Here is a 21,732-nt window from a genome sequence, read left to right as displayed (position 1 = left end):
AGAATAAATGTAGTTTGGTGAGGGGCAGTGTAGGCAGTAAGGCCTTCTTGACTTCCAAGCCAGTTCCACAAACCACTGAGCCACTTTGCAGCTAGTGAGGAACTAGGGTTCTATTGGATGGGGGTGGGGGGAAGTGAACAGGGGCGCTTTTCTCATTTCTAGGTTGTTCTTCTCAGGAAGAGAATGGTCATGGATAATCTTCCTTTTTCTCGTCTTGGCCTCAGATTTTGGCACAATAATAGAACAAAATAATTAACATCTGATATGAATGGCAAGAAGAAAAAACAAGAAAGCACTTTATGACTATGTCTCTAGACAAATTATTTTCATTTTTTTCCTTTGATTGTTTGCTTGTTCTTCCCATTTTGAGGTGGGAGTTAATTGGGAGGTGGAGAGAAGGTGGAGACAGAGAATTTTTCACTGCCCTTGGCTGGAATGTGAGAAGAAGAGCAACAATAAGAAATAGGCCACTAGAGGCCGGGTGCGGTAGCTCACGCCTGTAATCCCAGCACTTCGGGAGACTGAGGCGGGTGGATCATGAGGTCAGGAGATTGAGACCATCCTGGCCAACATGGTGAAACCCCATCTCTACTAAAATACAAAAAGAAAATTAGCTGAGCATGGTGGTGCGCACCTGTAGTCCCAGCTACTTTGGAGGCTGAGGCAGGAGAATTGCTTGAACCCGGGAGGCAGAGGTTGCAGTGAGCCAAGATCGCGCCACTGCACTCCAGCCTGGCGACAGAGTGAGATTCTGTCTCAAAAAAAAAAAAAAAAAAAAAAAAAAAAAAAGAAATAGCCTACCAGAAATGCTAACCCTAGACATGAGAACATAAAGCCCTAGTCAATTTTCATGGCTCTCTTGTCATTGTAACCCAGGGATGGGGTTTACTTCCTACCATTTAACTGATGGGGTGCCTGGCACACTAAGCACTCTAAGTAGCTGTATAATGAAGGAGGGAAATTAATCTTCCTAGGTGGTACAAGAAAAAATGTGAGGAAGCAGAGATGTGAATGTGCTGAAAGTGAGAATTTACAGAAACCTGGGCCTGGCCTGGAATAGCTAATAGCAAGTGATTAGGGCCCAGAAGAGGGATGCAGAGCAACTTGTTCAGAAAGCTGATCTAGATCAGCAGAAAGGCAGCTGGATGGTAAACTCTTTGTGGTTGGTGGCTCAAGTTTATTATTTGGACTCAAGCTTATGGACTTCGTGGGTCAACACTGTTTCTAAAAACTCTTAACTGGACTTCATTGGCCTGTGGTGAGCTCCATTTCAACCAACCAGTCCTGAACGGATAAGCTAAGGACTAGCCAGTTCTTATGAAACATGGTGGCTTTTGCCTTTTTAATCCCACCCTTGCTTTTGGTCTAAGAAACAGTCTTCACAGGTGCTGCTGTCCTTTGTATATGCTTACATAGGAGTAAATCCTGGTTTTTTTTTGTTTTTTTTTTTCGAGACAGAGTCTCGCTCTGTCATCCAGGCTGGAGTGCAGTGGCACAATCTTGGCTCACTGCAAGCTCCGCCTTCCGGGTTCACTCCATTCTCCTGCCTCAGCCTCCCGAGTAGCTGGGACTACAGGCGCCGCCACCATGCCCAGCTAATTTTTGTATTTTTAGTAGAGACGGGGTTTCACCTTGTCAGCCAGGATGGTCTCGATCTCTTGACCTCGTGATCCACCCGCGTCGGCCTCCGAAAGTGCTGGGATTACAGGCATGAGCCACTGCGCCCGGCCAATCCTTATTGTTTTAAATGAACTGTCTCTGAATTGGTTTAACCATTAGTAACCTCTCTGGAGTGTATCAAGTTTTCCCTGCCTTGCCTGGAAGTTAACTGTTCTTAACACTTGTGTTATTGTCAGAGTTTACTTGACTTTTTTTTTTTTTTGAGATGGAGTTTTGCTCTTGTTGCCCAGGCTGGAATGCAATGGTGCAATCTCAGCTACTGCAACCTCCGCCTCCTGGGTTCAAGTGATTCTCCTGCCTCAGCCGCCTGAGTAGCTGGGATTATAGGCACATGCCATCAACACCCTGCTAATTTTTGTATTTTTAGTAGAGACAGGGTTTCACCATGTTGGCCAGGCTGGTCTCAAACTCCTGAACCTCAGGTGATCCACCTGCTTCGGCCTCCCAAAGTGCTGGGATTACAGGCATGAGCCACTGTGCCTTGCCAGAGTTTACTTTTCTTTTATCAAGTAGGAAAGGAAAAAAAGCTAGAAACTAACATCTTGAGGACTAACACAGAAGGAAGTTTTCTGAGGTCTTTGAGGAAGTTGGAAGGAGGTTTCTCTGGGAAGCACTTCTTGGGAATAAGGCTCGGGTCTTGATGCCTAGTTCTCTCGATTCCTTAGGCCCTAGAGGAAGTGCATCCTCTGGCTGTAGTAGGATGGTATTGCTATGTTTGGCCTAAATAGTTTGGCATTATCTTTTTATTACTGGGTAGCAGAGGTTTTTAGAACCTCTGGTGAAGGTAGTTTTCTTCACCAGCCATGTTGCCTGGATTGAGGCTAAGTGTAAATACCCAGTTAATAGCAGTGAATAGGAATAAATTGTGTGGCAATAGAAGGCTAAGAAATAGTCCTTGGTTTTCTGGAGGTTGACCTCACCACCATAAGTAAATAACATTGGTGGCAGAAGGACAGAGCTCCAGTAAGATGTGTCAGTGCAGGAAGCCTGGAAAGACCTTGGCAAGCTTGGAGTTGGGACAGATTGGAGTGTCTGCCTGCTCAGAAGTGTGAGCCATATGGAACACATCACACCTGTGCGACACAATCTGTCCTAGCTGCCCACTGTTTCCAAAACAGTGATTTTTCTGGTTTAGGTGAATTATACATTTAATACGTTGACGTGTGGCTACTGATGGCATAAAAGCAATACTGAACATTTGGTCTTAGATTTAATTAACCTCTTAGGGATGGGAGTAGCAAGCTCAGTTGCTTTTGCTTTTAAGAGGAGCAAGCATGCACCCTTCCTCTGATGTCTTGGGGCTTTTGGACATTTTCCCCAGGACTCTGAGAAATCCTTTATGAATTGAGTTTTTATTAGTCACCTGTTGTACATTAGGACATCTCATGCTTCTGCTTAGCTCTTGCTGAGTAGAAAGAACTTTGCAGTGTCTAGCACATAGTAGGCCCTTGGATAGTATTTTTAGAATTATTATTTCCCATAGATTGGATGTAATCATTTTAGGATGCTCCATTTCCAGTTCTTATCGTTCTTTCCCTTTGAATTTACATTGATCTGATGGGTATGAATTATAAATCAGTTCATATTCTTTGGCATCATGCCAAGAGTATTTATTTTAAAATGTTAATTTCTCATTTTTTTTTCTATTTTCCCATGCTTGTTTTATCAACTTTGTTCATGTTGCTTGGTTCTCCTTGGCATAATTTTTGCCATTTTGAAGATATTTTTCTGAAGCTTCTAAGTATGTTGTTGGCAGGGATGGTCTGGTGAGTGATGAGAGGTAGGAGGGTGATGGGGTGGTTCTAGGGAATATGCTATGAATTTCTGAAATAGGGTCTCAGACAGCTTCTCATCTCCCTAATTGAGTCCCAAAGCCTTAAGTCTTGTAAATAACTCTGTGAAAATAATTAATTGGGCAAATTGGAATATCTTTTTCACAGAGAGATTAATTTATATGCCTCCCACGACTTTTTGATGTGTCAGTTTCTCCAGTCAACAGTTTGCTGTTAGGAAAACCCAGACCACTGGTAGTGTTAATCCTTGTTAGCAACACAGGAGGAGATGGGGTGTGAAGGCAAGGGTGATACTGTTAAGCCAGGGGAAGTTCCAGATTATCATTGATTTTCTCTACCCTGTGGTCACATTCGATTGAGTAATTGCAAGTTAGTTTGGGGCACTATAAGATGAAATTATGTTAATTTTGACAGCTGGATAGTATAATAAGAATTTTGCTTTTATGTTTTCTATTAAACTCTTCAAGTTAAATCTGTGTGTATTTTTGTCTATCCTCATTTAGGATTATAACTGGGTAACTTACTTTTTTGTAAATGCTTCAGTTAAAAGTAAGGAGGGATTGGTACAGATTAAGGATAAAAATGCTGCTGCTCGTGTTAGTTCTATCCTCTTATCTGAAATTTGGCCAATCTTCATAGCTTTGAATTCAGTTTATTACAGAGGCTGGGAATAGCCACAAATGAGTATAATTGGGCTTTGATTTTATTTTAATTGATTGATTAATTCCTTGGAGTCCTGTTACTATTTCAGCTCACTCTGATACCTGGATGGTGGTACTGGATCCTATGAAGCCTGGAGGACCTTTCGAAGTGATGGCACAACAGACTTTGGAGAAAATAAACTTCACCCTGAGAGTTCATGATGTCCTGTTTGGAGATGTCTGGCTCTGTAGTGGGCAGAGTAACATGCAGATGACTGTGTTACAGGTAATTTGCAGAGTCTCAGCAATAATACACAGTGTTGGTGATGAAGAAGGAAAAGAAGGAAGAATAAGGGGGCAACAAAGAGAAGCAGGGCTGTTTCTATTTAGTGAGTACCATGAGCCAAGATAGGTTCTAAGTGCTTTCAATGAATTCATTAATTTGATTTAACAATCTTAAGAGATAAGCTATTGATTAAATTGGTAGTTATTGATTGGTGCTAATGTATTCTATATAGGTTAAGAACTTAGAAGGAGTATTGTTTTCTCTAGCACTTTCTCCAAAACTGAGTTTCTTCTCAAGTTGATTTTTATTTTCTTGCTTTTTTTTTTTTTTTTTTTTTTTGAGACGGAGTTTCTCTCTTGTTGCCCAGGCTGGGGTGCAATGGCGCGATCTCAGCTCATTGCAACCTCCACCTGCCAGGTTCAAGCGATTCTCCTGCCTCAGCCTCCCAAGTAGCTGGGATTACAGGCATCCGCCACCATGCCCGGCTAATTTTTGTATTTTTAGTACAGACGGGGTTTTGCCATGTTGGCCAGGTTGGTCTCGAACTCCTGACCTCAGGTGATCCACCCGCCTTGGCCTCCCAAAGTGCTGGGATTACAGGCGTGAGCCACTGAGCCTGGTCTGTTTTCTTGCCTTTTAATCATTCCTTTGAGAAATATTAAATTTGAGACGTAAACCTGTATAGAACTAGACCATTACCTCAATTCATCTCTTTTTGAAAAATTTATGAAATACAATGTGTTCGTATACTCTATGATTTATTGTTTTGCTTCTGTTTCTTAGTTTTTTCTATTTTTTCTTTTTGTAGTCTACTACTAAATAATGCTACTAAAATGATCTTACTCTGAACATATCTACTTCATTTCATCATTAGTTTTCTGATTTAGAATTTAAATTCTTTCATTGAAGTCTTCCTTATCAACATTTTATTTACTCTTACATTCTGTCTTATTTATATATATGGAAGCCCCTCGCACCCCTTTTTTTTTTTTTTAAAACAGATAAGGTCCTTCTCTGTCACCCAGGCGGAAGTGCAGTGGTATGATCATAGCTCACTGCAGCCTAGAACTCCTGGGCTCAAGGGATCCTCCTGCCTCAGCCTCCTGGGTAGCTGGGATTACAGGTGTGAGCCACCATACCCAGCTGATTTTTTATTTTTTATAGAGATAGGGTCTTGCTATGTTACCCATGCTGGGCTTTTTGAATTAAAATGTTTATTAAACTGAACTTTGGACTCTTTTAACATAAGAGAGTAGAAGCAGAATCAAAGTTTTATTTCTTGATAGAAAGGATGGTTTTGTATAGAAGCAGAATTGCTGTTAACTCATTAAGGAAAACAGCGTTTTTCTTAATGCTGTAATTGCAGTTCCCTGTTTGCACAGAAAGGCATGGACCAGATCTGTTTGTATCTATATAGTCGCTTTCTCAACAGCAGTCTATGCCAGGGGATTCCATCCCATTTTCTGTCAAGCTAAATCAGATTTTGATTGTTAAGAGTAAACATATTTTCTCTGCCTAGAATTTACCCCTGAGCGTCTTCTGTATAAAGCTAGGTCTCTAAGCTCTGAGATATAGGGGAACAGAAAAAAATTCCGTCTGAAACATCCAAGTGTTAATATTTATTTTTTATTTTTGTTTAAATCATGCACTTAGTTTGCAAGATAACATTTTAGATGCTGACAGTACCAAAAGCCAAGCTTCTAGTCTCTTAACAGTATATGGAACCTTGTTTTTTTATTAAAAGGATGTTCTACATGGCTTTCCCTTTATTCCTTTTGCTCCTTTCCTCCTACAAACCCCCAACACACACACATACATCACACACACACACATATACACACACGAGTCTTTCTCCTTCCCTCCTTCCATGTGACTTCTCTGAGGAGGTAAGAGTTCCACTATAACCTACCACTCTTCACATTCAAATCAAGGAAATGGCAGATTGTGTGCCCATCTTGTTGTTAGGGTAAAGTGGAATTTTAAAATTGAGTGTTATTTATAACGCTGAGTGAGATGTTTATAAATGGAGAGAGTCTAAATGTTCATCTGTTGCCTCCTAAGTCAGGGTAGGTCTTAAGACTTGGATATTTCTAGTTATGCTCAGAAAAAGATGGCCAATATCCATCAGGAAACCCATTTTTCAATATCTCAGAACTCCCCACATTCCTACTTTATAAATAGAGAAATTAAGATCCAGAAGAGAAGGGCTGGTACCACATTCCAACAAAAGATTCACAGGACTTATGAGGCTGGCTTTTTTTTTAATAGTCATCTCAATTTTAGAACTGCTACCATAGTAGAAGGTAAAATAACTTACAGAATTTCCAAATTCTTTTAAGTAAATAAATTTTCTGTCCTTCTGTGTGTGTGTGTGTGTGTGCACAGATACACACTCGCATGCATGCTTTGCTCCCCCATGCAGACCCCATGCCAAGATTCTGTGAGGAAATAGATTCTTGACGTGTCTTCATTAATTCAAGAATGTGGTATAAAGGTTACAAAATGAACACCAGTGAGCAGCTGCTTTGATGGTGAACGGTCCAGTCCCTAGAGAGGCAGCGGTGCTCTCTCCCAGCCTCTGTGGCGTTAATGACTTCAAATACCTTGGTATTCATTTACATCCTCATTTAAATACTTGGTAGAAAAATAATTACACTGCAGTGTTTGATGAGATGAAATCTGATCTCAGCAGATGGAGTAAGGTTTCCCCTTTCATCAGCAGGGAAACCAAGTGTCATTTAAATGAAAATCTTCCTGCAATCTCTTTATTCCTAAGTTTGCTGCCCATATCCCTGAGGAAATGCTTTCATCAAAAAGGCCTAGTTATTGGGAAAGGATACCAATTTCTGAAGTAATTGTCATTATGTTGTCAGGTACAGAAGGAATGGTCCCCACCCCCATTTTTGCTGACACTCTCTGTGGCTTTCAAGTTTTTGGCTTGAAATTACACGCAAATGTGAATTTGAAAATGGAAGTTTTCCAGTCAATGTTTTGGATCCCGTTCCGTGTGCCGGTATCAATATAGGAGAATGCCAACCATTCTGACTCTATTGGCCTCACAGTACTCTACAGTGTTAGCAACGGGTCTAAAAGACAAGTAGCATGTTCTCTCATACTGCCTCCCAAGCTGGCGTCTCACTGCGATGAGGCACTTGAGTTCCCAGTCAGTGCGGAAGCTAGTGTGGGTGGAGAGAATGAAAGCAGTTTCATCCACTGTTTCCATGGAAGCAACATAGGATCCTGAGTGCTTAGTGCCGAACTGAATTCCAAAGGAGGCGGCTTTTTACAGGTACTTGCTGAAAAATAATTTCCTTGCCAGATATACTGTGAGTGCATTAGCCTGTTCTTACTCCTTCGTGTTTACTTTACATTAACCTGCCAGGTATGATCCTGAACAAACAGGTCTGGATTTCCTATGGAATTTTCTTGAGACCATGTGTAACCTGTCCTGAGAATGGGAAGACCAGTAACCCTGACAGCCTAGAGCTGCCGCCACCAAGGGAGCATTTCAGGTCGTGGCTCCCACTGTGACCAAAAGAGCTATCTCATTTCCATCTGGCCATCTTATTGGGCACAGCCGGCTCAGTGGCAAGTCCAGAGAGATTCAAGGGGTAGCATCTTTCAGTGAAATGCACCATGGGGCACCTGGCTACTTCAGAGTTTCTCTTACGCTGTGGCTGGAGGGCCAGCTGTATTCTCTGCGGTGGGTGGGTGGGGGTGGAAAGCGAGCCAGCTGCACACCCTGTGACCAGCGGCCAATGGAACGTACCCGGCCTCCTGTGCCTCTCACTGCTGTGGCAGCCCCGACTCAGCTGGAGCACCTGCTCCCTGAGGCGAGCAGTAACTGGGCTTCCTGATGCTCCTGTTGGCCCTTTGTTTTGGGAGAAGCTGGGCCAGTCCAGGGGGATAGAAAGGACTCAAGAAGAAACACACAAATAAAAAAACAAAGCAAAATATTTCTGATATATTTGTTTTAAAATAAAAAAAACTAAAAAGTCAGGATGAGAGGAAATAGCACTTGTGCATAAGTTCATAGAGGAATGATGCTTTACTGGACTAACAAGGAACTGAGTGTAGCACACACATTCTTTTCCAGAAAACCCTAAGTCACTCCTCTCATACTCCTGACAATTGATGAGGTTTAATAAAGTGATTTGGGAAAACATGATTTATCTTCGGATGGACCCTTTTCTTTAATTCCTTGGGACTGTTCTGAGCTGTTACCCTGAACACCACTTTTCCAGTCTCCATGCCTCTCTTGCTTTTCTTTGGTGATTTACCAAGACCAGGATGAGGATACTGTCAGCCTGCGGTATCCACCAGTTCCATGTGTGCAGATTCAACCAGCCATGGATAGAAAATATTTGAAAAATAAAAATTAAAAGTGGCAATACAACAATAAATAATACGCATTGAAAAAACAATACATACAGGTTGAGTATCCCTTTTCTGAAATTGCTTGAGATTGGAAGGGTTTCAGATTTCGGATTTTTTTTGGATTTTGCAATATTTGCATAGACATAATGAGATATCTTGGGGACGGGACCCAAGTCTAAACCTGAAATTCATTTATGTTTCCTATATACGTTATGCACATAGCCTGAAGGTAATTTTGTACAATATTTTTAAATAATTTTGTGCATGAAACAAAATTTGTCTGAAGTATTTATGTGTGGAATTTTCCACTTGTTGACATCATGTTGGCACACCAAAAATTTTGGATTTGGGGGCATTTTGGAGTTTGGATTTTCAGATTAGGGTTGCTTAACATATACAACAACTATTTACATAGCATTTACATTGCATTAGGTATAAGTAATATAGAGATGATTTAAAGTATACAGGAAGATGTTTGTAGGCTATTTTATATAAGGGACTTGAACATCCTCAGATTTTGATGTGCTGGGGTTTGGTGTAGGGGGGTGTGGTTCCTGGAACCAATGCCCTGTGGATATGAAGGATAACTGTATATGCATTTTGAGACTCATTCCAGTATGTTTCAGTACTTCAACTATGTTTCAGTAGTTCAACAGTCATTTCTGAGCTGTGTTTCTTTTGAGCATGCTTCTCTTGTGTGGTATTCATTAGACAAATCTATCTCCCCACAGGCTTTTTGGTTCCACATAATATCCTAAGCACCATTTTAAAAAGAAGTTAATTGGCTGGGTGCGGTGGCTCACACCTGTAATCCCAGCACTTTGGGAGGCCGAGGTGGGTGGATCACGAGATCAGGAGATCGAGACCATCCTGGCTAACACGGTGAAACCCCATCTCTACTAAAAATATAAAAAATTAGCCGGGCGTGGTGGCGGGCACCTGTAGTCCTAGCTACTCGGGAGGCTGAGGCAGGAGAATGGCGTGAACCTGGGAGGCAGAACTTGCAGTGAGCTGAGATTGCGCCACTGAACTCCAGCCTGGGTGACAGAGCAAGACTGTCTCAGAAAAAAAAAAAAAAAAAAAAGAAGTTAATTGGTTTGGTTTTCTGTTATGAGATACTTTTTCAGAGTAGAAATATTTCAGTTTCAAGGTATCAGAATGTTGTAAGTGCTGGGCAATATTCTTTAGCCTCAGCTACTTCACAGCTCCTGTTGTCTAACATAGAACACCTCCTTAAGATCACAGATTTCATTATATTTCTACCTTCTTTGGGAACATGTTTCATCCTGGTCTCTTTTGGTAAAAGTGGATCAAGGTGATTCAGTCCAGCCCATTGGTTTTGGTTATTTATTTGATCTCAGTATATTGAAAGCTCAGGAGCTCAGAGGATTGATGTTTACTAAAAGGTGTCAGGCTAGTTCACCACCCGCTAGGTTAAATGACGTTTCAATTTCTTTTCTAGATATTTAATGCTACAAGGGAGTTGTCTAACACTGCTGCCTATCAGTCTGTCCGCATCCTCTCCGTCTCTCCCACTCAGGCAGAGCAGGAGCTGGAGGACCTTGTTGCGGTTGACTTGCAATGGTCTAAGCCCACCTCAGGTATGTGACGGCTTGAACGTGCTGTCTCTGATATAGTGGGTCAGCGCCCTAAGTGGAATCTGTAAGACTGAATTTGGTTCTTATGTGTCTATTTATTATTACTCATGCCTTTTACTCCTTTCTTATTGACTCTTCATCCTTCCTGATGGTGACTATTTCAGGTTTCTTCCCAAGACTACCAACAAATCTTCCCTCTTGCTGTGGGGAAATGACTTCCTTCAACATCTTCAGTGAAAATATCAAGGCCCTTCGGCATGGGCTCCGCCAGCATCTCTCGCCGATGCCTTCACTCCAAATCCTCTCCTCTTTCTTCCCTTGTTTCTGTGTCTATAGACGACTGGTCTCTTTTCAGGGCTAACTCTGATTTGGGTTCTCCTTTCTCCAGAGCCTTCTTTAATCCCTTAGGCACTGTGGTTTTCCCCTCAGTCCATTCAGCATGAGCTCTCCATTTCTTTTTTTTTCTTTTTCCCTTTTTTTTTTGACACGGAGTCTCAGTCTGTCACCCAGGTTGGAATGCAGTGGTGTGATCTTGGCTCACCTGCAACCTCTGCCTCCTGGGTTCAAGTGATTCCCCTGCCTGAGCCTCCCGAGTAGCTGGGACTACAGGCACCGGCCACCATGCCCAGCTAATTTTTGTATTTTTAGTAGAGATGGGGTTTCACCATATTGGCCAGGCTGGTCTCGAACTCCTGACCTCGTGATCCGCCCACCTCGGCCTCCCAAAGTGCTGGGATTACAGGCGTGAGCCACCGCACCCGGCCACTCTCCATTTCATGACTGCTTTGTGTCAGGATCTGTGTCAGGCCCCAGGGATACAGCAATGACCAAATGGACACACAGTCCCTGCTCTCTGAGCTTAGTCTTTCTTTTATTCTCACAAAATAAAACAAAACAAAACAACAGTAAACATCGCAAACACTCTTCTCAGATGCTTCATCTTTCTCCTTTGCTTTGTTAAACCTTTCTAGAACATCTGTTTTCATTCTTTTCACTGACTTTTCCTGTGTTCACTCTTCAGCCCTTTGTCACCTGGCTTCTGCTTCCTCCTCAACAATTTGTTCACCTTGATGTTACTATCGTTCTTCTAATGATAAACCTAGAGACCTTTGCCACATTCGGCACTGCGGACCACCCCCTTTAGAAACTGCATGTCTTTCCTTGCTTGCCTGGTGCTTTCTTTTCCTGGTTCTCCTCCTCTGTCTTCTCCATCCCTTTTTCTTTGCTTCTTCATTCCCTTCCCTCAGAGGTGGTCCTTGTGTTCCCCCTGGACTTTTTCTTTTTCTCCTGTGCATGCTTTCCTTGGTGCTCAGATGCTCCTACATTTACAGTAGTAATTCACTTAAATATTTGAGTGCCTACTATGTGCTCGACACTGTTCTAAGTGCTGGGGATATTGTAGTGAGTAAAACAGGCAAGAATACCTGACCTCATGGAGCTTACAGTCTAGTGTAAGGGAATACTAAAAGTGAATCATAAAATAAGTAAATTATAGACCAAGTATCTGATGCTATCCAGTCTTACACTATCTGAACTCTCCCTGTAAAAGAGCTCAGGAACTGAATGGATTCAGGTAAATTTTTGGACGAATCCTTTGCTCTATGAACTCTTACTACATGGTTTCCAAAACTCAGGACTCAATCAAATTTGGATAATGTATTATGCCTTGCTATCTGAACTTGTTTTCACTTAGTGAAATCAGAAACTGAATGAATAAATGTGGATATCACAGGATAGGTTACTGGGTGACATGTGCTAATGAGACAAAAACAAATAAATCTATCAGGGGAGGGAGGCAGTAGGAAGTGTTCCTGCTGGGATGGGGAAAGGCAGCATTTCAGTAGCAGCCTGAAAGAGGCGAGGCAATGCAGATACCTAGGAAGGGCACAGAGGATGTATCTCCCACATTGAGAATCTCTCTTGCCTGCTCTGCTCTTCCCCACCCCCTTTTTTTTTTTTTGACGGAGTCTCACTCTGTTACCCAGGCTAGAGTGCAGTGATGTGATCTCGGCTCACTGCAACCTCCACCTCCCAGGTTCAAGTGATTCTTCTGCCTCAGCCTCCCGAGTAGCCAGGATTACAGGTGTGCCCCACCACACCCAGCTAATATTTGTATTTTAGTAGAGACGGGGTTTCACTATGTTGGCCAGGCTGGTCTGGAACTCCTGGCCTCAAGTGATCCATGACCTGCCTGCCTCAGACTCCCAAAGTGCCAGGATTACAGGTATGAGCCACTGTGCCCGGTCTCCTGCCTCTTCTTCTGTCATCACATCACTGCTGCTGGGAAAGGTTTTCTGATTTTAAGGACTCTTGTGATTAGATTGGACCCACCTAGATGAGCCAGGACACTCTCTCTATCTCAAGGTCCCTAACCTTAATCACGTCTATAAAGTGCCTTTCACCATGCGAGGTAACACAGCCACAGGTTCCAGGGATGAGTGTGTGGACGTCTTTGGGGTCTGTTATTTTGCCTACGTCCCACATTCTCATTCTCAAGCATTTTCAAGTGGGTTTCCATTTTCTCTACTCCAAGATGTGGCTCTAACCTCCCCTCCAGTCTTATCTTCCACTGTTCTCTTTTATAATCTCTGCTCCAGCCAGATACTCTCAGAATATTCCCTATTCTGTGTGCCTTTTCATGTATTTTTTCTTCTGCCTTGAGTGCCAGCTCTGTCTATTAAACTCCTGTTGCTGGTTTAAGGCTTCCCCAGCTCTCTTCTTCCCTCCTGTTTACCACTCCCCTCTACCTACTGTCAGTGAAACCACAGCCACCCTCAATCAGTCAGCAAACACTGACTCTCCATCATGTCCTGGACACTGGGGATACAGACGTGAATCAGGTGAAGTCTCTGCTAATAGTGTAGTGAGCTAAGGGAAACACTGAACAGATGGTTATTGCAAGGTCTAGTGATGGAGCAATGCACAGAGTGTTGTGGAAGCATGGTGCGGGGCGGGGAGGTCAGTGTTTATTAGGCCTTTTAGGATCTGCCTCTCATTTGATATTCTTTCTTTGTGTTAAAACTCCTTAATACTTGATTGTACTTACCATCTTTTGCCATATATTTTATTCAACTAAATACTTGTCTTATTCTTTTTTTTTTTTTTTTTTTTGAGACAGAGCCTTACTCTGTTGCCCAGGCTGGAGTGCAGTGGCACAATCTCGGCTCACTGCAACCTCCGCCTCCCAGGTTCAAGCGATTCTCCTGCCTCAGCCTCCTGAGCAGCTAGAATTACAGGTGTGCACCACCACACCCAGCTAATTTTTTTGTATTTTTAGTAAAGATGGGGTTTCACCACGTTGGTCAGGCTGGTCTCGAACTCCTGACCTCGTGATCAAGATGGGGTTTCACCACGTTGGTCAGGCTGGTCTCGAACTCCTGACCTCGTGATCTGCCTGCCTCAGCCTCCCAAAGTGCTGGGATTACAGGCATAAGCCACCATGCCCGGCCCTACTTGCCTTATTCTGTCAACTATAAGACCTATGAGGAGAGGTTCCATGTGTCTCTATATTCGCTTTTGTCACTGTCTCCCATCCATCTAGTAGTTCCTGATACATGGTAGGTGCTCTGTCCATTTTAATTATTTTGGAATTGATTTGAATCCTCACTATTGCACTGTCTACTTTTGGAGTGCCAGTGACTTAGCCATAGTCAGTCTTTAATAAACCTTGGGCTGAACTGATCCCATCCTTGTGTGTGCATGCATGCTCCCCTCTTCACCAGCTTTCTTCTAACATGAAATTGCTCACTCTTGCCTCTGTTGGTTACTGGGCAGTGTAATTAGATGAATTAGTTAGACTGTGCTGAGAATTTAAATACTAGTTTTGGCTTCTGTTGCTTTCCCTTCGGGCCAAATTTCCCATCACTTATCTGTCCATATTTTCTTTACCATAGCTATTTATTTTTATTTTTTGACTTTTATTTTATTTTTTATTTATTTTTTTGAGACAGAGTTTTGCTCTTCTTGCCCAGGCTGGAGTGCAATGGCACGATCTCGGCTCACTGCAACCTCTGCCTCCCACGTTCAAGCGATTCTTCTGCCTCAGCCTCCCGAGTAGCTGGGATTACAGGCATGCACCACCACGCCCAGCTAATATTTGTATTTTTAGTAGAGACGGGGTTTCACCATATGGGCCAGGCTGGTCTCGAACTCCTGACCTCAGATGATCTACCCGCCTCGTTCTCTCAAAGTGCTGGGATTATAGGTGTGAGCCACCGCGCCCAGCCTCTTTACTGTAACTATAAAATTGGGTATAAAGCCACCAGAAAAAAAAAAATACACATTTCTTCTTAAGTTGCCCCCTGCTTACTTTTTCCCTTCCACAGAGCTAAGTGGGTATGAGGGGCTGAGTCAGAGAGGAGAGATGGAAGACAGTAGCATGGGGACATGATGGCCTTCCCACCTCTCACCTGTTTGAGGGGGAGCATTGATTATCCGAGAGTCTGCAGATCCTATAAGTGATGGGAAGCACGGGGAAGCCTATTGCCTAGCCAGAGTTTTAACTTCCATGTTATGTAAGTGAATTATTTATACTCAGACTGAGAGCAAAATCGGTATCATATCTGCCTCTCTCCCAGGCGGAGAGAGCTATTTCCTTGTTATGAGAATAAGCATTTTGAGTAACTGAAAAAACATGAAGACAGATAAAAGGAAACTGTCACTAAGGTTACGGTTTTCTCCCTTAGAAAAGATTCTCCTTAGGGAAGGTTTGGAAGAGATAATAGTGTTCAGACCAGCATATTGGTCTTGATGCTGTATCTTCTCTGTGCCTCTCAATCTTATCCTACTTTTGAAAGTCTTAGAAAACAACAGAAGAATGACCTCTGCCCACCCTTCTCACCTACACCGACCTAGCAGCTGCAGTTTGTATCCATCAACCTTTCTCTGGCTCTTTTTCTTTAACCATTTCTCTGAACAGAAAACTTAGGCCATGGATATTTCAAGTACATGTCAGCAGTGTGCTGGCTCTTTGGACGTCACCTGTATGACACTCTGCAGTATCCCATCGGGCTGATCGCCTCCAGCTGGGGCGGGACACCCATTGAAGCTTGGTCATCTGGACGGTCACTGAAAGCCTGCGGGGTCCCTAAACAAGGGTAAGACAGCATTCTCCAGTCTGAGAAAGAGCCTACCAGGGAATTATGCAAGAGAGAGGGTCATCGTCCTCTGTGGGGAGTTAAGTATGTGGTGAATGTCCCAATATGTGTTGATTGTATGTAATTTATTCATGCACAGGGAAAGCATTATTTTCACTGTCATTGCCACCACAATCGTTTGAGAACATGTAAAAAAAAAGTATGTTTTTCCCTAATAATAGTAATAGCTAGTGGTTACTGAAAGCTTTTTATATGCCAGACACTGTGCTAAGCCTTTATATATATAAATTATTAATATATTGAATATATATTAATATATTGAAGTGTAGATATTAAAGACCATGGGTGAAGACACTACATTTCAGAGAGATTTAGTAACTTGCTCATGAGCATGACTAGTAAGTGGCAAGTCTGGCTTCAATGTCTGTGCACCTAACCATTGTGCTGTATTGCCTAGAAGAATAAACAATCCAACAGAAAGAAAAAATGTTATAAACATGTACTCAAAGAAATGTATCAGTATACTGACTATGAACACCTGCTTAGGAAAGGCTGGATCAGGAAGAATACTTGGGGAGGGAAAGGGCTAGTGAATACAAATCCCGATACTAACATCAATGTAGAGATGAGCATATGTGACCTGCTTTCATGGACCATGTCTCATTCACACTGGGAAGGCCTGTGGGAGGAGGATGGGCTTGAGCTCTTGGTATAGTTTGGGTAAAAGCTTGCCTGTGGGGGAGTGAAGATATTCAACTTTGGAACAGGAAGAATGGCCTGCAGTAGAGTAGGAGTTGAGCGTTAGACCAGATCTCTGGGGGTGGAAGGGATAATCCCGAGGGTGTGGGCAAGTGGGCTTCTCACACGCAGCAGCTACAGGATAAATTCATATAAATATTCTACAGAGAAATTTGAGAACGTGTTCAGAGCCTTAAAAAAGATGCCCTTTGACACAGCAATTTCATTTCTGGGAATTTATCTTATGGATATAGTTAAGCATATATGCAATGACTTAGCTATAAGGAAGATAATCCTGGCATTGCATATAAAAGCAAAAAGTTTAAAATGACCTAAATGTCTGTCCATTAAATAAAGGTTTATTTAATAAAAGTTAAGTAAATTTATTGCCCCCCCCCAACAATGTGAGATACTCAACAATAAAGCACTACTTCCCTGTGGCTTTAATTACCTTAGAAATTACCTTTAATTACCATAGAAAGCTGATCGATACACTTATTTTGGGAATAACCTGGAGGTGAAATTCAGAGAATATTCACATGTTTTCAAGAAAAAGAGTTTCAATTCAATTTTAATTCTGTGTTGCTTTCATCAGAAGTTTGCCACAAGTGAAAGTGGATAGATGCCCAATTAGGGACCCTTATGTGATCAGTCACTGGCTCTCTGGTGACACTTGTGCCTCGTATGATTTCAGGTCTGTTCCATACGATTCTGTAACTGGTCCCAGTAAGCACTCTGTTCTCTGGAACGCCATGATCCACCCACTGTGCAATATGACTCTGAAAGGGGTAGTATGGTACCAGGGTAAGTGTTCAGTGCACTCTTTCTCCATCGTATCACATAGCGTTTGCTGTATAACACAGCACCCTAGAATGTAGTGGATTAAAGCAACAATAACTTTACAATTTTATTCAGCTCACTGTTCTGTGGGTGAGCAGGGTAGTTTTTATGTCTGGGCTGCTTCAGCTAATTCCTGCTGGGACCTCTTATGTGTCTTTGGCCACCTGGCAGATTGTCTGGTGGCTGGATGACCTCGGATGGTCTCTCCCTAGATGTATTGTCTGGGGGCTGTTGCAACATGGTGCTGAGGTGACGTCTTATCCTTCAGCAAGCCTGTACAGACTCATTTATTATTTATATAATAGTCTCAGGATTCCAGGGTCATCAGGAGAGGACAGAGCCCAAACCTGAAGTACTTTTCAAGCCTCTGTTCGTACCACATTTGCTGATGCCCCATTGGCTGGAAAAAGGCCTGTCCAGAGAGACTGTGGGAAGACCCCTACCTCAGGGCATGGATAGAGGGAGGAGAGTAATGTGTGGTCATTTTTGCAGTCTACTCCAAACTCCCCTTACAATTTGGACTGTTTTTAGGGGAGTCCAATATAAATTATAACACGGATCTGTACAATTGCACATTCCCTGCACTCATCGAAGACTGGCGTGAAACCTTCCACCGTGGTTCCCAGGGGCAGACGGAGCGCTTCTTCCCATTTGGACTTGTCCAGGTGCGATGTGGGTAAAGGCTTCTCTGTTTGGACTTGTCCAGGTGCGATGTGGGTAAAGGCTTCTCTGTTCGTGTCAACACCTGTTCCTGTGTTGAGAGGAAGAGGTTTATGGGCATCGGTGTGGGGATGTGCTATTTAGATCTCTTTCCTGGAGTTCATCTTCCTTTTTTGTCCTCATAACATGCTGGTCAAGAACTGAATGTAAGGCTTACTTCATCTCAGTTCACTGATAGGACAATTAAATCTTCAAAAAAAGTTGATAAGTAACTAATACTTCTTATTTAAAAAGCATTACAGTTTCATTGAGGAAATATTAAAAAGATAAGCAAAAAAGAAGCTAAAAACATTGATAATTTTCCAATCCAAAAATAAGCAGCTGTCTTCTGCTCATTTATTTTTGAAATAGATCCATACTATATCTTGCATTTTTCTCTAAAAGTAATATTTCAATTACAGATAAGTAGTAAACGATTTTTCATGTCAATAAATATTAATCTTCAATGCAGTTTGTAATGACTGTAGAGTCTGAAATATGGTTACATTGTAGTTTATTTAACTAGCTGTCTATAGATTGGGCATTTAGGTTGTTTTAAACGTTTTGCTTTAATAAGCTTTGGGATGTTTATTTTCCTTGTTGCTAAATCACTGCATATATGCTTGATTATTTCCCTAAGGTAAATTCCCAGAAATGAAATTTCTGGGTCAAAAGGTACACCTTTGTAAGGCTTTGAACATGTCCCCAGATTTCTCTGAAGAAATTCATGAATTTGTATAAATTTATGCTCTTAGCAACTGTCTGTGAGAATGTCCATTTCCCCACCCCCTCCCCAACTTGGTGTTATCCATTCCACTCCCTGGAATCCACCATGCTCTGTCACTCCCAGGCCATTGCACTTGCTCCTTGCCTTCCATACTTTCCTAGTTAACTTTAATCATCCTTTAGGTCTCAGCCTACATATTAGTTAGGAAGCCTTCTGTGACTATCCAGAGTCTGGGTTAGATGCCCCCTTTCTCTCTACTTCCCTTCTTTATTTGCATGAGGTTGCCTACATGACTACATTTTCCTGGGTCACACTTAACATCCCTAGTACGTATGTAGTTGATTGGCACTCATTAAATAGCGGCTTAACACATGAATGAAAAAAGATAGCAAGAGAAACCATACAGTTAATTAGAGATAGCTAGTCAGAAAGATTCTGCTTTCAGCCTTGCATAAAAAGAATAAACATATTTGACCAAGTTCATAATTGCCTAGCCTCCACATGTTCATATGAACTACACTTTTTAGCAGGGTGGTAGTGCTGGTTTTTCTAGAACATAAGAAATCAAACAAGTAAGGTAATATAAAAACAATGCCCATCTTACAATATGACAAGAGCATAGGCTTTACTGTGTAAATGGGACATCCATGGTCCCAGACACCTACCTCCGCACGCCCCACACATGCTGTCACCATCCTTCCAACTCCTGTACCTTCTCCTTTTCACTGTACCTTCTTTTGAATATTTGTATAGACCTTCTCACTTAAAATGCCTTTATGATTATTTTCTTTCTTCTTTCCTGCATTTGTTCTGACTTTGAAATAAGATTATTCTGCTCATTATTTTCAAAGTAGCAACTCCTGTCACCAGTTCTGCATCTCTGTTGGTGGAAACTACACTTGGGCTTTGGAAGTACTTTTTTCTCCCTTGGCCTGTGTACATGGTGATTTGAGTATGACTTTAGCCAACTCAAACCAAAAGTATGTGTTGAATGCTTATTATGTGCTGTGAATCTTGTGAGGTGCTAGAAATATAGCAATCAGGCCGGGCGTGATGGCTCACGCTTGTAATCCCAGCACTCTGGGAGGCCGAGGTGGGCAGATCACCTGAGGTCGGGAGTTCGAGACCAGCCTGACCAACATGGAGAAGCCCTGTCTCTACTAAAAATACAAAATTAGTCGGGTGTGGTGGCGCATCCCTGTAATCCCAACTACTCTGGAGGCTGAGGCAGGAGAATCGCTTGAACCCAGGAGGCAGAGGTTGTGGTGAGCATTGCACTCAGCCTGGGCAATAAGAGCGAAACAACGTCTCAAAAAAAAAAAAAAAAAAAAAAAAAAAGGAAATATAGCAATCAGAAAGACCTGGTTCTATACTTATGCCTTACAGTTTAGTGAAAGTCCCTTAACCTCCAGGTTTTAACTTTATTATCACCAACAAAAACATGCTGGTTACTAGTGGAAGTCTGGAAATATAAACATATCCCTTCAAAGGGAAATACCCAGCATGCCAGCATCATGGTTCAGACTGAGTCTGAGCTAGACTAAGTGCATTCAGATGCTAGCTCTGACACTTCCTGAGCCACGTGATTTTGAACACGATACTGAACTCTTTGTTATTTTAAATATTGAATGAGTTCATCCATGGAAAGCCTGGAACATGCCAGATAATGTTAGTGTTGAATAGTGTTGATGAGAGAAATCAGAAGATCTGGAGGGACAGTTGGTCTGTAAGGAAAGAGGAACTGGCTTCATAGAAGTGCTAAGTTTGAAACGATGGTTGCAGTGACTAGAGTACAGCTAGAGATGGAAGATGTGAGTTCCATGGAGAGACCAGGGCTGGACACGTGTATCCCAGACTTATTAGTAGAAAAGCCACCTGGAGCCTGGGAGAGAAACAGCAAGAGGCTAGGGGCTGGAGTCCCAAGGAGTGTGGTTTTTAAATAGGGATTTGGAGGAACAGTTGAACAGACCACAAACTGCAGCATGTTATTTGTGAGCGTGGCCAGCTTTATATTCTTTGGCTGGTCTACGCCTTTATTAGCTGCAGTATTTCTACCAGCCACTGTGGAAGACGGATTAGCGCCCCACTGTATCTCAGATTAGGAAAACAGGAATTCCATGTGGGTGTGGAGTACGCCGGTGCCCCCATGTGGCGAGTATATAATAGTGCAGTCAATGAAAGTGAATTGCTGCAAGAATTCTCAGCAAACTGCCATTTTGAGAAAATTCCCTTGGCTTGAGGGACTGTCATTAGCATTGCTTCCTGCTGAGCTTCAGGCTAGTTTTTTTTTTTTTTTTTTTTTTAACCACAGATTCTTTCCTGTGGCGTTGTTACTGTGATCTTCAATATGACCCTGGCTGGTGCACATGGTTCCACTTTGTCTTCTGGGTGTGGAAGAAGTAGGGTGACTTGATGGATTTTTAATTCCCGTTTTCTAGTCTTCATGAGATTCTACTGTGAGGCTTCAGCGGCACCTTTTATCATTTCCTATGTTAAAGCTGATTTGCCTAAGAGAATTTTAATAAGAGAATTGGAAATGGCCTATTAGTTCCATGTCATATCCAAGGCTCGTTTCTGTAATTACTGCAACCTCTCCGTGTTCTCCTGATGATTTTCTCATCTTTCTGGAGCAACTCAGAGAGCAGAAAATATCCTCGATTCAAAGTTGCATTTGGCCACATTTGTAGGGATGATGTCAGGTATTTTCTGGGCTGTGTGAGTAATAAGGCTGGGTGGAACAGTCTGTGTAAAATGCAGTCCTCTGATGGGGTCAGACATTTTGAAGTGGAGTCAAAAAAAAATGTTGTTGCTGGCCCAGACTGCTTCCCAGTTTGTGGTTTGACTTACAGTTAGATCATGGTATGTAAAAGAGAGATAACAGGTTGATGCCTCTCATTGGCTGGAACTGGAGCTAAGAATAAGATGCTATCTAAATCAAAGGACAGGGTGATGTAAACATCAGAAAAAGAAGGAAGAAATAGCTGGACTGCCTGTGTCATAGTAAGAGTAAAGATTTTTTTTTTCTGGGAGTCTCTGTTTTGCAGGAGTAGGAGTATATCAACTTTCCGTTTAGATGAAAACAAATCCTGTTAACTCACTCTGCATTCAGAATCTGACCACTTCTCACTACCTTTACTCCTCCTACGCTAGTCTAAGCCACCATCATCTCTCCCTTGAATTATTGCCTCCTAACTGGTCTTCTTCCTGTTTCTACCTTTTTTTATCCTCCTGTAGGATATTCTCAATATATCAAAGTG

At 42.3% G+C, this 21,732-nt stretch overlaps 1 protein-coding gene across 1 annotated transcript in view; it reads left to right on the top strand.

Annotated features, from left to right (window-relative positions):
- SIAE (sialic acid acetylesterase) overlaps nucleotides 1-21,732 on the top strand; it is a 38,542-nt gene that overhangs the window by 8,833 nt on the left and 7,977 nt on the right. Inside the window, 5 exon segments of the mRNA NM_001131100.1 lie at nucleotides 4,225-4,400; nucleotides 10,240-10,378; nucleotides 15,294-15,471; nucleotides 16,904-17,013; nucleotides 17,581-17,714. Coding sequence (NP_001124572.1) covers nucleotides 4,225-4,400; nucleotides 10,240-10,378; nucleotides 15,294-15,471; nucleotides 16,904-17,013; nucleotides 17,581-17,714 — 737 coding nt within the window.

This window comes from Pongo abelii, chromosome 9 (genome assembly GCF_028885655.2).
Source record: "Pongo abelii isolate AG06213 chromosome 9, NHGRI_mPonAbe1-v2.0_pri, whole genome shotgun sequence".
Taxonomy (NCBI): Eukaryota; Metazoa; Chordata; class Mammalia; order Primates; family Hominidae; genus Pongo; species Pongo abelii.
This window is presented reverse-complemented; position numbering and strand designations above follow the sequence as displayed.